Source organism: Ailuropoda melanoleuca, chromosome 18 (genome assembly GCF_002007445.2).
Source record: "Ailuropoda melanoleuca isolate Jingjing chromosome 18, ASM200744v2, whole genome shotgun sequence".
Classification (NCBI taxonomy): Eukaryota; Metazoa; Chordata; class Mammalia; order Carnivora; family Ursidae; genus Ailuropoda; species Ailuropoda melanoleuca.
Genome location: NC_048235.1, coordinates 33,322,009 through 33,338,117, shown reverse-complemented (window position 1 = coordinate 33,338,117; position 16,109 = coordinate 33,322,009). Strand labels below are relative to the sequence as shown.

The window sequence follows — 16,109 nt, the reverse complement described above, 5'->3', positions numbered from 1 at the left end:
CCCATGAGTCAGTAAAAGTATATATAGTGCTTTTATTCTCCTCTAATGATTTCCTTACAGCCAGTACTACTGCAATTAATTCTGCATGTTGTGTAGGCTGTCTTACCTTTCTCCCTGAGGATCAGATTGTCCCGGGGTCTTAGTGCTGCGGCTGTCCATTCTGTTCTTCCAGAGACTACTGAGGCTGATCCGTCTGTAAACCAGGCTTTCGATAGACTGGATGGGTCTATACTGGGATGGGCCCCATTTCCCTAAGCTTCGAGTATGGATTTGCCCTCCCTCGGAATAAATTCTGGCAAGTCTGTTTCTGTCTTATATATCTCCTCAGTGTGGAGTCCTGGTTGCCCCTTGGATATACCATTTCCAAGTTAGCAATTTCGAATCAATTTGGTTACCTGTCAGTTTTTATCCAGTGGAACAAAGGTATATGACTTGGCACTGTTACTTTTTGATTTCCTGTTAAGGGTTCTCTATTTTTTAAAGCTGCATATAACAATCATATATGTTTTTCAAATACTGAGTATTTATGTTCTGAATATGGGAACGTTGTAGTCCAAAATCCTGCCGGTAGAAAATTAGGTTTGTGTTCCTTCTTTGTCCACAGGGACGATGTACCATATTCTCCACTCATCAGTATTTCTGTTCTTAATGGTTCTCCTGCTGCTGGGTAGTGTATTGTTTGAAATGTCTTAATAAAATCCCTTAATGTATCTAAAGCCTGTTGTTGTTGTTGTGTCCATTCAAAATCCTGTGCCTTTCTAGTTATTTTGTAAATAGGTTTTTTTTTTTTTTTAAAAAGATTTTATTTATTTATTTGACAGAGATAGAGACAGCCAGTGAGAGAGGGAACACAAGCAGGGGGGAGTGGGTGAGGAAGAAGCAGGCTCATAGTGGAGGAGCCTGATGTGGGGCTCGATCCCATAACGCCGGGATCACGCCCTGAGCCGAAGGCAGACGCTTAACCGCTGTGCCACCCAGGCGCCCCTGTAAATAGGTTTTAAGCTTACATTTAAGTGTGGTAGATGCTGTCTCCATTACCCAAATAAGCCTGTAAGTCCCTGTGCCTCTGTTTTATCTTTAGACAGTCCTATTGCTTGTATTTTATCTATTACCTTATCTGGTACCTTCCTTCCTTCAGAAGACCATTGAATTTCTAAAAATTTGCAGTGAGTGCCTGGGCCTGATGTTTTTTCATCATTAATAGTCCATCCTTGTTCCCTTAAATGCTGTATTAACTTTTCCTTTTCTTGTCTCAGTTGCTCCTTATCTTTTTTTTGTTGTTGTTGTTATTATGTCATCAGTATAGGATATTACTAGAGATTTGTACGATTGATCTATATGAGTGGACAGTATAGTATATGTTATTACTGGGCTATTTAAATATCCTTGGGGCAGCCTTACAAATTGGTATTATTTGCCTTCCCATGAGAATGTGATATATTCCTGGCTTTCTTCTGTAATCGGTACTGAAAAAAACATGGCTGACGTATCTATAGTCACATAATATTTTCCATTATAACTAGTTATCTTATTAATTACTTTTTCTGTGTCAGGTAATGCTCCCATTGATTTTGGTGATAATTTATTTAGATTTCTATAATCTGTTAGCCTTTGTTGTCCACTAGTGTTTTAACATTGGCCATATGGCACTATTAAAACTGGATGACATTCCTGGATAATTATACCCTCTTTTAATAATTCTGTTATCTTTTCTGTTATTTCCTTATGTCCCCCTTTTAATGGGTATTGTTTAGTGAATTATTCCCTATGGGGTCTTGGGAGTTCTGTTGGATTTATCTTTCCTTGTGCTAAGCATATAATCTTATTTTTATTTCCTTTTAATGGCATCCATTCCTCATATAATTTTGGAATTAAATCCATTCCTATAATATTTTCTAGCTGCAGTGCACTCACAAAAGTATGTCTTCATACATTAACACTTCTGTTTCTGTGGATATTCCCTGGATTATTTTTCCTCCTAATCCTTCAATGTTTATAGTTTTTCCTTTATTAGGTCTTTCTCTCTTTAATAATGATATTTGGGATCCTGTATCTATTGAAAATGTGTCTGTTATTATTTCCATTCCTATTTTTAATGCTAATTGCATACGTGGCCTATTATCCCTGGATTTGATGGCCTGTCAATCCATCCTGGGGTCCTCTAGTTTTTTGTAAAGGAAGTTTTAGTAAATCTTTCTTATTCCCTTTGCTGCCAGTATTCTTGCTTCTCTCTTAATGGTTTGAATAAAACATTTCTTGGGGTGCCTGGGTGGCACAGCAGTTAAGGGTCTGCCTTCGGCTTAGGGCGTGATCCTGGTGTTATGGGATCGAGCCCCACATCAGGCTCCTCCTCCACCCTTTTTAGGCATTTACCTAGTGCACACATCTTTCTTCCTTTTTTTGTAAACTGGCAGCTGCTATGTGTAATTTCTTAACTATGTAGAGCTCTATTTCCCACTTATACCTAGGGTATATATACAGATTTTTCTACAATTTTGTTCACGTCTTTCTTCTAAGTTACAGATTAATTTGGCCAGTAGTAGCATGTATCTTTGCAATGTCTCCAAATGGCTTAATTTTTCTTAGCCCCCCAAGTGCCTTTCTGAGGCAATCTCCCTTAGTCTCAGCTTTGGCTATTGTACCTGCATGCAAAGGAGTAAGCCCTGGACGAGCTTCTGCTACTGACTGCTCATAGAGCTGGTGTCGTTTTCACCTGCCTGTGCTACCTTAGGATTTCACTCTCAATGAGATGCCTGGAAAGTCTATATTCACATAGTCATTCCCCAATTTATTATTTTTAGTTTGGCTATAGTCAGTTCAAGCAAGACTTTAGGAGTCTTTTCTGATTTTTCTAAATTTTCTTTAAATTTTTTTTTTTTTTTTTAAAGATTTTATTTATTTATTTGACAGAGATAGAGACAGCCAGCGAGAGAGGGAACACAAGCAGGGGGAGTGGGAGAGGAAGAAGCAGGCTCACAGCAGAGGAGCCTGATGTGGGGCTCGATCCCATAACACCAGGATCACGCCCTGAGCCGAAGGCAGACGCCCAACCGCTGTGCCACCCAGGCGCCCCTGATTTTTCTAAATTTTCTAACACATGATAAGTCAATGACATGGAATCCTGCCGACTACACAAGTTGTGTCTTTCCACAATGGCAGCTTTATTCAGTCCTAAAGCAAAGTTAAATCACAGTTATAAAGCAGGTTCAGGATTCCAAACTCAGTGACAGTTCCCCATGTGATTCAACTTGGCTTCTTACACAGCACGCAGAGCAGGAGAGAAGACAAAGCACATAACACACAAGGTAACAGAAGGGTGCAGGAAGTGAAGAAACCAAACTCGGAGCTGTTCTGTGGGCGTGTGGTTGAGATAAGGCCTGGGTCTGGTGGGTCTGGTGGGGGTCAGCTCTCTGCACTTACTGCTTCTGATGTTCAAGAGCTGAAGGCTCTCAGTTCTGTTTGGAGATCACGGGGATCAATCGGGCAGAGCCTTCGGCAGCAGTTGCCTTTTCTAAGTGGTCAGATGAAGAGAGGTTAGGTCTGAAGAGTCTGACAGTTTGCTGCCAAAATCCTTCCCTTTTTAGAGATTTGATCAGTTTTGGGTCTCTGCAGACCCCTCCTGGTTCTGCGTGTTATCAGTTCTGGGGTGTTGCCTGAAGTGGGTCCTGGCGATATCTCCTAACTGGAGTACCTTAATTGCTCGTGTCATTGCTTGACATCAGCCCCTTCTTGACGTGAGAGACTCCATTTTGCTCTCTACAGTAAGGAATTCCTCCCTATTTGGAAAAAAAGTAGAAAAAGTTTTGAAAAACATGCATATATTAAAATTTGTGTTCTCTGATCTCTGAGAGAACACTATTTTTCTTACATGATCTTATGAAAAATCTTATGCCACTTGTTTGCAATTTTGAATTACATACTTTTACAACAAGTGTTCTTGTGAGACTTTCTTTCTAAGGAGAAACTTTTTTTTTTTTTTCCTGGTTTTAAGAGTTATCTGGGGCACCTGGGTGGCTCAGTCAGTTCAATGTCTGATTCCTGATCTCAGCTCAGGTCTTGATCTTAGGGTCATGAGTTCAAGCCCTGTGTTGGGCTCCAGACTGGGCATGTAGTCTACTTAAAAAGGTAATCTGTGTTTTTAATAAATAATTTAACAATACCAAAGTATAGAAAGTACACAGTGAAAGATGCTCTGTCATTTTACCCTCTCAGGTAGCCATCGTTGATAATTTGTTAACTTTATGTACTCTTTCCTATACAAATGTGAATGCATATGTGTATGTATGTGTATAAGTGTGTGAACACAGATAGACTTATTATTACTACCTGCTTTTTTCAATTAGATACCATAGACTTTATCTATTCATATAGTTCTTCATGGTTATGTGGTTAGTACAGCTTTATGTGGCTGTACCATAATTTCTTTATTGAGTCAACTAATGATGGCCGTTTAGATTGCTTCTAATTTTGTTTATAAGTGGAATTGTTGGGACAGAGTATGGATGTTAAAAATTTTGACACACATTTTATATACCTTCCACAAATGTGCCAGTCTGTACTTCTGTCAGCAGTGTAATCAAATGGTTGCTCTACCAACATTGGTTGCTAGCAGGTGTTGTAATCCTGGTTAGTCTAATAGGTGTAAAGTGCTGCTTTTTGTTTTTTTCTTTTTGAAGATTTTATTTATTTATTTGAGAGAGAGAGAATGAGTAGTTGTGGGAGAGAGGGAGAAACTGACTCGGCCTGAGCAGGGCAGCCGATGTGGAACTCCATCCTAGGACCCTAGGATCTTGACCTGAGCCGAAGGCAGACGCTTAACTGACTGACCCACCCAGGCGCCCCAGGTGTAAAGTGCTTTTAAGGTTTTAATTTGCGTTTCTTTTGGTTATCAGTGAGATTATATTTTTTTTATTTTCCGTAATTCATGACTTTTATGAGTTGCCTGTTATCAGACTTTGTTCATATTTCTATTGGTTATCTAATCTTTTGTTGTTAGAACTTTTTATAGATATAAATACTGTGGCTTCAAATTTGATTAATTTGTGGAGAGTGTCCTGATATTCCTGTTTAATTTGAATCTTATTACCCTAGTTCCTTCCAGGAGGTACTTTATGCCGAGGAAAAACCAATGAATGTGATGTTCCAGAATATTGCAATGGTTCTTCTCAGTTCTGTCAGCCAGATGTTTTTATTCAGAATGGATATCCTTGCCAGAATAACAAAGCCTATTGTTACAATGGCATGTGCCAGTATTATGATGCTCAGTGTCAAGTCATCTTTGGCTCAAGTAAGACATTTTAATTATAATTGATTGTTTTGATTTGATTTTGTGCTTCAGTTTTTGTTAAAAATGGAAAGAAAACATTATTGATAAAATCGAAGTTCTCCTGTTCTCTCTTCTGTTACAGCTTCCTCCTTCCTTCTCCATGAGCAGTCCTGTTCATGAGTTTGATATGTGCAAATTCAGTTGATGATTTTTGCTTTTACTCCCTCTCTTTTTATATCCTTTCTATTCTATATATATGAACAAAATAAATAAATATATATTTACTTAGTATCATGTTCTAGTTTTAATAATTTCATATAAATAATATTGGGTATATACATGTGGGTCTGCTGTTTTCGTGCTCAGAGTGTTTTTAACACAGTTGATTACAATATCAATATATTATGATACATTTAGATCATAGTACATTAGAGTATTTTCATTACGTAAATGGAATCCATTTTTAGACTGATGGATATTTAGGATTTTTAAAAGTTTTTCCTATTTTCTCTATTTAAAGTTTTCATTTTTATCAGTTATATGTACATATAAAGAGCCAGATTTTTAAAATAAGGTTTTATGAAAAAGTGTGCTTCCACTTAATATCCCCATTCATTGGGGCAACCACTTTTCACTTTTTCTAGCTGATTATTCTGTTACTTGCTTCAGATCTTCAGATAATCTCTTGGTAATTCCATTTTTTAATTTTTCCATTCTAGGTATTAACCATTAATTTCTCACTATGGAAGATGAGAATTTACAATTCTTTCCTTTCAACCCTTGTCAACTCCCATCATATTCATAGCCTTTTTCCATTCTTCATTCCTTTAATATGGATTAATTGTAATGATTTTAGTTAAAGCACTGCAGGTTGTTGTGATACTGTGATTTATAATTAGAAAAATGCGTTTGATCTTCTTCCAGTTCTTGACATCAAGCTTCTAAAACCCTTGGAATTTCCTAAGTGATGAGAGCTATAAATGTGTCTTTTGTTATGTTAATGAAGTGAGGTTTGGAAAGCTCCTCCGTAACCCAAGGGTGGGGGCTGGTTGCCCAAGGAACCAACCTGTGTGATTCGAGGGTTGGAACTTTTAGTTCCCCCACCTCCAGGGAAGGGAGAGGGGCTAGAGATTGAGTTAATCACTAATGGCATATGGTTTAATCAGCCCTTCTTATGCAGTGAAGCCTCCATTAACAACCCGAAAGGATAGGGTTCTGAGAGCTTCCAGGTTGGTGAACAAGTTGGTATTCTGGGAAAGTGTTGTACTTGGAGCGGGTGTGGAAGTTTCAAGCCCCTTTCCTCATACTTTGCCTTATGCATCTCTCTTCCATCTGGCTGTTCCTAAGTTAGATCCTTTTATAAAAATCAGTAATCTAGTAAATAAAAACGTTTCTCTGAGTTCTGTGAGCTGCTCTAGCAAATTAATTGAACCCAGGACAGGGGTTGTGGGAACCTCTGATCTATATATAATTACTGATACATTTATAACGAAAAGGAAGAAATATTCATGAATTAAAGTCCTAGTTTCTGTAACTGGTCATGTGGTCATAGCTGGTAGTTTTAACAACCTTCTTCATTATCCATTCCATATATCCTTTGTCTTCAGCAAGCACCTCAGTTGGTCGTTGTTTTTAACCTGTAGAGTGACCCAAGCCTTCATTCTCTAAGGCTCTGGACTGTCCAGCCTGGATTGGGTTGCTGTAGTTTTCCATTGGCCTTAATCACAGCACATAGTACTATTAAGAGTCACCCTGTGGGATCTGCTGTATTCCACACATAATTCTTCCTTATCTCCATTGTGCAGTAACAGTCCAGTTTCCCCATTCGTAGTCAAGTTCAGTCACCCCAGCTAGCACAGTAACTCCCTTCTTTGCCTGTTCATTCAGATGCACGAGAAGTGTAAAATGGTTGTGTCTTAACTTCTAGCTCAGTACAATCAGTGTTGTGTCTCCTGATGGAAGCATTCCTCTTGGAACTAAGACCTCTAGGCTACCAGAAAGATAAGGTGGTAGGAACAGGAAGCAAAAATTTTGCTAGAGGGTCACTAGGAGAAATAGTGGTGCCACTTGCACTTCTCCCTCATGATTCCTGGACTTTCCTGGACCAGCAGGGCCTGTTGTAACAACTTATCCTTCACTTTTGAAGGGAAATCTAGATATGTCCACACCACTGCCCCCCTAGAAATTTCACTGAGGTCGAAGACTGCTGATTTTTTCTCAGATTTGCTTTCCACCTCTGACATGCTGTTTTACCAGTTAGTCTACAGTGTTGCTACTTTTTGCACACTAGGTTCAGTCAGAATAATGCCATCAGTGGAATGGGCCAAAGTGATACCTAGTGGAAGGAAAAGTTGATTAAGATCCCGGCAAACTAAATCACGATGGAGGGCTGGAGAGTTGCCGCACCGCTGAGAGAGGACCGTGAAGGTGTGTTGCTGGCCTTGCCAGCTGCAAGCAGACTGCTTCTGGTGGTCCTTATTGACCAGCATGGAGAGAACAGTGTCTGTCAGTTCAGCAGCTGCATACAGGTGCCAGGAGATGCGTGAATTTGCTCGGGCAATAGAACCACAGTAGCTACAGCAGCAATTACACTCCCCAGCTGCTTAAGCCTCTGATAATCCACTGTTGTTCTCCAAGATCTGTCTGTCTTCTGCGCAGGCCAGATAGTGTAGTCGAACTGGACTATCTTTCTAGTCCTTAATGGTGGTCTTGACTCTGCAGTGCTTCCTGGATTGTGGTGTTTATTGCTTTTGGTTAACTATTTTCCTAGGTAGTGGCAGTTCTAGTGGCTTCCAGTCGGCCTTTCCTGCCATAATCGCCCTGACTCCACAGGTCAGGGAGCCCGTGTGGGGATTGTGCTAGTTGCTGATTATGTCTGTTGCAGTCATGCATTCTGGAACTGGGGAAGTAAGCACAAGATGGGTTTGGGGACACACTGGGCCCCCTGTGAGTGAGGAGGACCTGAGCCGAGGCTCATTTATCAGCTGACCTCCATAGCTCCCTACTTTGACTGTTAGGCCACCATGATGTTTTGGGTCTCCTGGATTCAGTGTCAGTTCAGAGCCAATGTCCAGTAGTTCCTGAGAGGTCTGATGATTTTCCTTTTGCACAATGCCCAGTTACCCTGGTAAACGGCCATAGGTCCTATTGGGGAAGGATGGGAGAAAGATTAAGAGTATACGTTTTTGGCAGTGTCTCAGGGTTCTACCTGAAGGGGACCCATCCTCTCCTTCATGTAAGGGGTTCTGGGTCTATAATATGGCTCAAGTTTGGGAATTGATTGAGGGCCCTTGACACTGTTTTGCTCATTTGACCTAGAACTTTTCTGTTCATACAGATAATAGTAACAGTTCTTCTCCTTTCATTTCTAGGAGCACCATGATCAGCTAACCAATGCCATAGGTGTGTGCGAGTCTGACTTTTCTGATTGCTTCTTTGATTTTGCTGTTATGCAAAAGGGATATCAAGTAGCTGTAATGCAGTAGTTCTGGTGAAAAACCATGGGGAATGTGCATTGAGGCATGGCAGCACCTTTCGTCAGCTTGATTTTGATTACACACTGACACTAGCTGTATTCCTGCAGTGATAGTCTTTAATGTATTGCATCTTGTGTTTCCTTCCTTGGGTTCAGGTGATTGAGGTTCTCAAGGAAAAGGTTGCTTTCAACATAATGAGGCAGATTGCTTTGTTTGATAATTGGCAGTGATGGGTTTATGCCCAAACCATCCTGGGATCTTGTTTTTCCATCTTCTTCTGTTTCTGTCTTGAGTCAGTAGGAACAGCAACAACAGGTTCAAGTGAATAGAATAAGTGAGCACTAGATGTTTGTTGAGGCTTGTCATTAAGACAACAGAGAGTTACTAACAGGAGCTTTCCTTTTTCTCTCCAGAGAGGTACTGGTAAACTATATTCATTACTAATCAGGGTGTGGGACACTTAGTAGGGGAGTAATACATATTTAATGAAGAAAGGAAGGAACAGAGGAAGGGAGGGAGAAATAGGAAAGAAGACCCAAATCTTCTATTTTTATTTTTGTTTCTCTCAGTTAAAAGATAAGTCATGAATACTGTGCTAGATTTTTCAGAAGCTAGAGACGTTGACTTTGACCAGACTTCTGCTGTCTCTAGTTTCTGTCTCTTGTTCTCTTCTACCCCTTATCTTGTGGTGAATCAGAAAGGGATTGAGCCAAGAGGACTAAAAATTAAATGTGATGTATTTGTGTTAGGTCGTGGGATTGAATAGTAAAGATCTATCAACTCCTGATCCATTTTGCAAAAACAGGCAGCTTATCGCAGACTAAAAAATAATTACAGATACATTTTAATGAGGTAAATACTGTTATTTAGCAAAGATACCATTTTCATAGAGGCCTACGGAAAAGTCTAGGACTAAGGGAACTAGACTTGTTTTTCTCTTTGGCGATTATCTAGAATTTGTAGAGTTCTGTGGAAGGGCCCTGCTAGGGATGCTGCCACATGCTGTTTGCCCCGTGTGGGTGGTCTCCATTCCCTTTCCATGTCCAGTGGTCCTGTGCCTCTTTTTTGTTCCAGCTTCTTTCCCCCCAGAGCCATTTTCTTTTAAACAAAACAACATAGCAGTAGATGTGTAAGATAGGCAAGTGAATTCCTTTATTCAGTAGAAAGTACTGGCATTTTCACTTAAAAATATTTTCAAGTAAAATTTTTTTTAGGAATGTGTGATTGATTTGCGAATTGAACATGAAGTGATAATACATACATAAGAGAGAAAAAAGCAAGAATGGATTGCTACTTTGTTAGGTGTCATGGATGTTTGCCAATCCATCTTGTGAGTGGGGGCATCTAAATTCAGCATCTATATGTGGTAAAGAGAAAAACCAATAATAATAGCTGGCAGTGTTTTCACCAGCCCTTCCCAGCCTGATATAACGACGCAGCAGATACGTGTTTGCGGGCAGTGAGAACGGGTATGCCGAGAACACCACCAGACTGTGCATGCTTTTTCATTTATTTCTAATTTCATCTTGTTTAATGGCATTTCTTTTAATGACTTTTCTTTGAGTGCAGGCTAACTTTTAAATACAATCGAAGCTTTACTTTCACATTTTGTTGTTAAGTATAAAAGTGGAACAGAAATGTTTTACCTGTGGAGGCTTGAAACTTTTTAGAAGGTGTTGAGGCAGTTCACTGGTGTATGGGTTGTCGTAGGGAATACTTTTATTTCTGAATTAAATTGCCATACTTTTTTTTTTTTTTTTAATGTTACAGAAGCCAAGGCTGCCCCAAGAGATTGTTTCATTGATGTGAATTCTAAAGGTGACAGATTTGGCAATTGTGGTTTCTCTGGCAATGAATACAAGAAGTGTGCCACTGGGTAAGTGGAGGCAAGGTTGTGAAGGAACATGAAAGATTATAAGACTAGTTGTCTCTAGTATCTTTTATAACTCCTTGCAACTGCTGGCTTTCTCCCCCTTAAATACTAAGTGTTTCAAACTTAAAATTTTATAACAGCAGGCTTCAGGGACTCTGAAAAGAACTAGTAAAATAATTCATTCCTTTTGATGTTAACTGTCTAAAATCTAGTAGATTTTAGAATCTCTGTTTTTCCTTATTCTGCAGTGAGAACCTCAAATAAACACACTTCCTCTCCTTTTTTTTCATTAAAAGATTATGCTGATAAATGTGTAGATAAAGGTACCTGCACTCTTCATTCTGGATGTTGTTACGTTCTTCTTGTTCTAATTTTAAAGTGCCAGATTAAAATCTTTTTTGTTTCTGTAACATTTGTTTATGGTAAAAATTAGTAATTATTTAAAAATTATAAATGAGAAAAAAGTCATCCATAATCTCAATAGGTATGTATTTACTAATTTCAGTGTGTTTCTTTCCCCTTTTTTGTTTCTGTGCACTAGACACACACGCACTGATATTTTGTGTCATTGGAATTATTCTGTAATATGTGCATCTCTTCTGCCCACCTCCATCTCCTACTTTGACAGTTAGTCTGAGCAACTGTAGTGAAACTGTTTGCTGAGAAGAAATAACACTGATCTCCATGTTGCTAAATCCAACTGACATTTTTAGGTCTTCATGCACTAGGCCTTTCAGTAGCATTCAACTATGTTGACCATTTTGTCCTTGAAGAAACCTCTTTCCTTGGCTTCTGTGTGGAAATTTCTTCTAGTATTCTTTTCTGTGTTTCCAGTTGCTCTTCTAATGTGTTTCTTTGTAGGCTCATCTTTCTCTACTCAGCCATTAAATGCTGTGAGACACCAGCTACGCTGGCCTGCATGCGGTCTTCTGCCACAGGGCCTCTGTACATACTGTTCCTTCTGGTTGGCATGTTCTCTGCTCCTTCAGATCTTAGTTTCAAAGACTTCCTTAACTTTCTTAACAGAACCAGATAGCCCTCTTGTAGGTGTTCTTACTGCCATGTACTTTTTTCCCTTTAATATTAGCCAATTTATTTTGTTCTAATTCTTTAACAATGAGTTATTAATATAAGGTGTATTTCTTTTTTTTAAAAGATTTTATTTATTTATTTAAGAGAGTGAGTGAGAGAGAAAGAGCACAGGAGCAGGGGCAGAGGGAGAGGGAGAAGCAGGCTCCCCGCTGAGCAGGGAGCCTGACTCAGGCTCTATCCCAGGACCCTGGGATCATGACCCAAGCCGAAAGCAGACGCTTAACTGACGGAGCCACCCAGGCGCCCCTATATAAGACGTATTTCACAGAAAGTTCAGAATTTACCTTTCTTGATATATAAAGCAGTGTAGATGGAGGGAAAATTAAAAAAAAAACAATAACAACCAAGAAAGTATTTCAAAAGAGGATATGAACATAACTTTTGATATCTATCTTGTATAGTTTTAAAGTAGTAGTAGGTATAAGTTCTCTTGCATTTATATAGCACTTGTTGGGGGGAAGTCAAATTATTATTCTTAACAAATTTTTAGTATATTTAAATTCCATTTTATGTCCAGACCCACTGCCCTGGTAAAAACAATCATTTAAAAATGATATTATCTTAGAATAAGATAGGGAGTTTAAGGGATAATTTTCCAGGTAAAAAGAAGACCAAATACAAAACCAGTTCTAAGCATAGAATTTTCATGATTCTTTATGGTATTTGGGAAAGACCCAGGAGGGCTCCGTCCTGCACTTTGGGGAGATCGGACCCATCTTGGTTTACATAATTTGTCTAAATTAAAATGCGAAAAGTAGGAACATGAATGTTGAAGGAAGGATGAACTGTTTAAAAAATTGTATGCTGCTTTTTCATTTAATTTGATATGTTGTGTCTTTTTTATTGTTCAGTTCATAATATTTTTAAATTTATATTGTGATTTCGGGTATTGAAAGTATATTGCTTAATTTCTAGGTATTTGGGAGTATTCTAGTTATCTGGTTGTTTTTGGTTTCTGGTTCAGTTCCGTTGAGAACATACTCTGTGTGACTTTAATTCTTTGGAATTTCTTTTTTTTTTTTTTTAATATTTTATTTATTTATTTGACAGAGATAGAGACAGCCAGCGAGAGAGGGAACACAAGCAGGGGGAGTGGGAGAGGAAGAAGCAGGCTCACAGCGGAGGAGCCTGATGTGGGGCGATCCCATAACGCTGGGATCACGCCCTGAGCCGAAGGCAGACGCTTAACCGCTGTGCCACCCAGGCGCCCCTAATTCTTTGGAATTTCTTGAGATGTGACTCATTGCCTAGCATATGGCGTGCTTTGGTGAACGTCTGTTTGCAAGTGAAAAAAAAAAGTGTATTCTATAGTCACTAGATTTTCTTATTCTATAAGTGTCAAATTAATAGTTTTTTTCAAATTTTCTGTATCTTTGGGTTGTATGTGCGTGTGTTAGGTTTGTCCTTAAATTTCTGAGAGAAGTATATTAAAGTCTTCAGCTATAATTATAAAGTTGTCTATTTTTCTTTTTAGTTCTATGAATTTTTTTGATGTATATCTTTTGAATTTGTGTTATTAAGTGTTTATGTTACTAGGTGCATCCACATTTAGGATGATTATTTCTCCCAGATGAATTGACCCTTTTATCATTCCCAGATTTTCTTCATCTTTGGAATATTCTTTTGTAGCATTTTTCAGTTTCATTGTTTATGTGACCATTGGTGATCACCCTTCATTGGTAAACTGTTAAGTCTAGTGACATGCTTTATCTTCTGTGTTTAGCATAATATTTGGCATATAAAAATACCTATTAAATATTTGTTGAATGAATGCAGGAACAGATTATATAACTAATGGGTGGAGAATTAGTGTAACTGGTTGAATGAACGGAGCTAAAACCTTGGGATAAGTGGATTAATGCAGACTTAGAGAGAGCTTGCTAGACATACCTGATCCTTGTCTTTAGCTGATTCTGTTCCCATGTTTTTATGAGTATCTTAATGAAATGATAGAAACTACGCTTAGGACTGGGTACCCGATTTGAAAAACACTTTATAATAGTAATATAGTATTAATATAGTCATTAGGAATACACATCTGAAGTCAGACTTTTTGGGTTTGAATACTGATTCAGCCACTTCAGATCTCTGAGACTTTGGACAAGTCACTTCACTTTTCTCTTTTTTTCCCTCTGTACCTCATTTTTCTGTAAAATGGGGGTAATAATGGTACCTATTTCCAGTTGTTTTGAAGACAATGCATTGATGGATGTTAGTACTAAGAAGAGTGCCTGGTTCATTGGAGAACTCATCATTATCATTGTTGTCATCATTGCTATCTTTATAATTATCCTCATCACAGAAAATGTGTAAAATCTAGAAAAATCTAGAGAAAGTGATACCTATGGTCCTACCATCCAGAGATACTTCCTTAAATTTTTGTTATGTTTCCTTCTTGTGTGTATGTATTCATCAACATACATTTGTGCATTATACACGTATGTACACACATATGCGTACTCAGAGACCCACATCTGTATGTATAAACGAAGTTACATAGTATGGTTTATACTACTTTTTAAATTCACGTATTTACTTTCCACTATAGTAAGAGCATTTATAGGATGTACCAGCTTCTTTTAATCATTACCTTATTTTAGAAATTCAAGTTTTTTGTAGTAAATTTCTATTTCAAATAGGGTTTTGATATATCCAGCTCAAGTATTTGTTTATTTCTCTGATTATTTTCTTAATAGATTTTTCTCAAAAAATATGGATAAGTTTTAAGGCTCCTCATAGCTACTTCCAAATTGACCTTCAAAATATTTGATTTATGTTTCCACTGTCCCCTCACCAATGCTGAGTGTTATCTTAAAAGATATAGTTGACCTTTGAACAGCATGGGGTTTAGAGGTGCTGACTTCCCACACAGTGAAAAATTCTCTTATTAACTTTCGACTCCCCCAAAACTTAACTACTAATAGCCTACTATTGACAAGAATCCTTACCAATAAAACAGTTGATTAGCACATATTTTGTATGTTACATGTATTTTTTTTTTTTGTATTTTTTTTTTTTTTTTAAGATTTTATTTATTTATTCGACAGAGATAGAGACAGCCAGCGAGAGAGGGAACACAAGCAGGGGGAGTGGGAGAGGAAGAAGCAGGCTCATAGCAGAGGAGCCTGATGTGGGGCTCGATCCCATAATGCCGGGATCACGCCCTGAGCCGAAGGCAGACGCTTAACCGCTGTGCCACCCAGGCGCCCCTGTATGTTACATGTATTATATACTCTATTCTTACAATAAAGGAGGCTAGAGAAAAGAAAATGTTAGTAAGAAAATCATAAGGGGGGCTCCTGGGTGGCACAGCGGTTAGGCGTCTGCCTTCGGCTCAGGGCGTGATCCTGGCGTTCTGGGATCGAGCCCCACATCAGGCTCCTCCGCTATGAGCCTGCTTCTTCCTCTCCCACTCCCCCTGCTTGTGTTCCCTCTTTCGCTGGCTGTCTCTATCTCTGTCAAATAAATAAATAAATAAATAAAATCTTTAAAAAAAAAATCATAAGGAAGAGAAATAGTCCTGTAAAAAATCCATGTGTTAAGTGGACCCATGCAGTTCAAGCCTGTGTTGTTCTGGGGTTATCTGGACTTTTCCAATTTGTTATAGCAAATAGATATTTCATTTTTATTTTAAATGAATTGGTAAATAATTATTTAAGTTTATTGTTGTTGAAAAGTTGTTTAAAGTGATACAGAGAAAATGTTGCTTCCATTCTTATCCTCTTTCCCTGTTCCCACCCAAACAGGTGTGTGTTCTTTTAGCTTTTTGTGTGTCTTTCCAGAGTCTTAATGCAAATGTATAGTCTTGTTCCCCACCCCCTTCCACCTCCCTGTTGTTCATACTGCAGACACAGTTGTGCAGATCATATTGTTGTGTGAAAGAGCTGTTTTATCTTTCAGCATATAGATGGTGTCATCTTTTTTTTAAACTTTTTTAATGACAAATTTCAGTTATACAGAGGAGTAAAGAATAGTATGATCAAACCCATATATCCTGGATTAAAACATTGTTCATATTTTATCATATTTACTTTGTTTACATTTTGCTGAACCATTTTTAAGTAAGTTATAGGCATTATGATACTTCACTTCTAAATTCTTTAGTATTCATCTCCAACATATAAGGCTATTCACAATAGCAGTTTCATACCTACCAAAATTAATAATTTCCTAATATCATGTAATATCTGGTTAATATTAAAGTTTCTCCAATTGTCCTTAAATTGTGTTTCATAGCTGTTTTTTTCCGCATCAGGATTCTCTGAAGGGTCACCCATTGCATTTAATTGTCATGTCACCTAAGTCACTTTTAATCTAAAATAGTCTTTTTCATTTATTTTTTTCTTTTCAATGATAGTGACCTAAGCAAAAAACTGGCCCAGTGGTCTTTTAGAATGGCTTG

General features: G+C 38.2%; 1 protein-coding gene across 3 annotated transcripts in view; it reads left to right on the top strand.

Moving 5' to 3' along the window:
• Nucleotides 1–16,109, top strand: part of ADAM9 (ADAM metallopeptidase domain 9) — a 142,681-nt gene that overhangs the window by 76,110 nt on the left and 50,462 nt on the right. For all 3 annotated transcript variants that reach the window (XM_002925248.4, XM_019805972.2, XM_034647445.1), the window contains exons 14-15: nucleotides 5,092–5,287; nucleotides 10,513–10,618. In XM_002925248.4, the coding sequence (XP_002925294.1) occupies nucleotides 5,092–5,287; nucleotides 10,513–10,618 (302 nt within the window). The remainder of the gene's footprint in view (nucleotides 1–5,091; nucleotides 5,288–10,512; nucleotides 10,619–16,109) is intronic.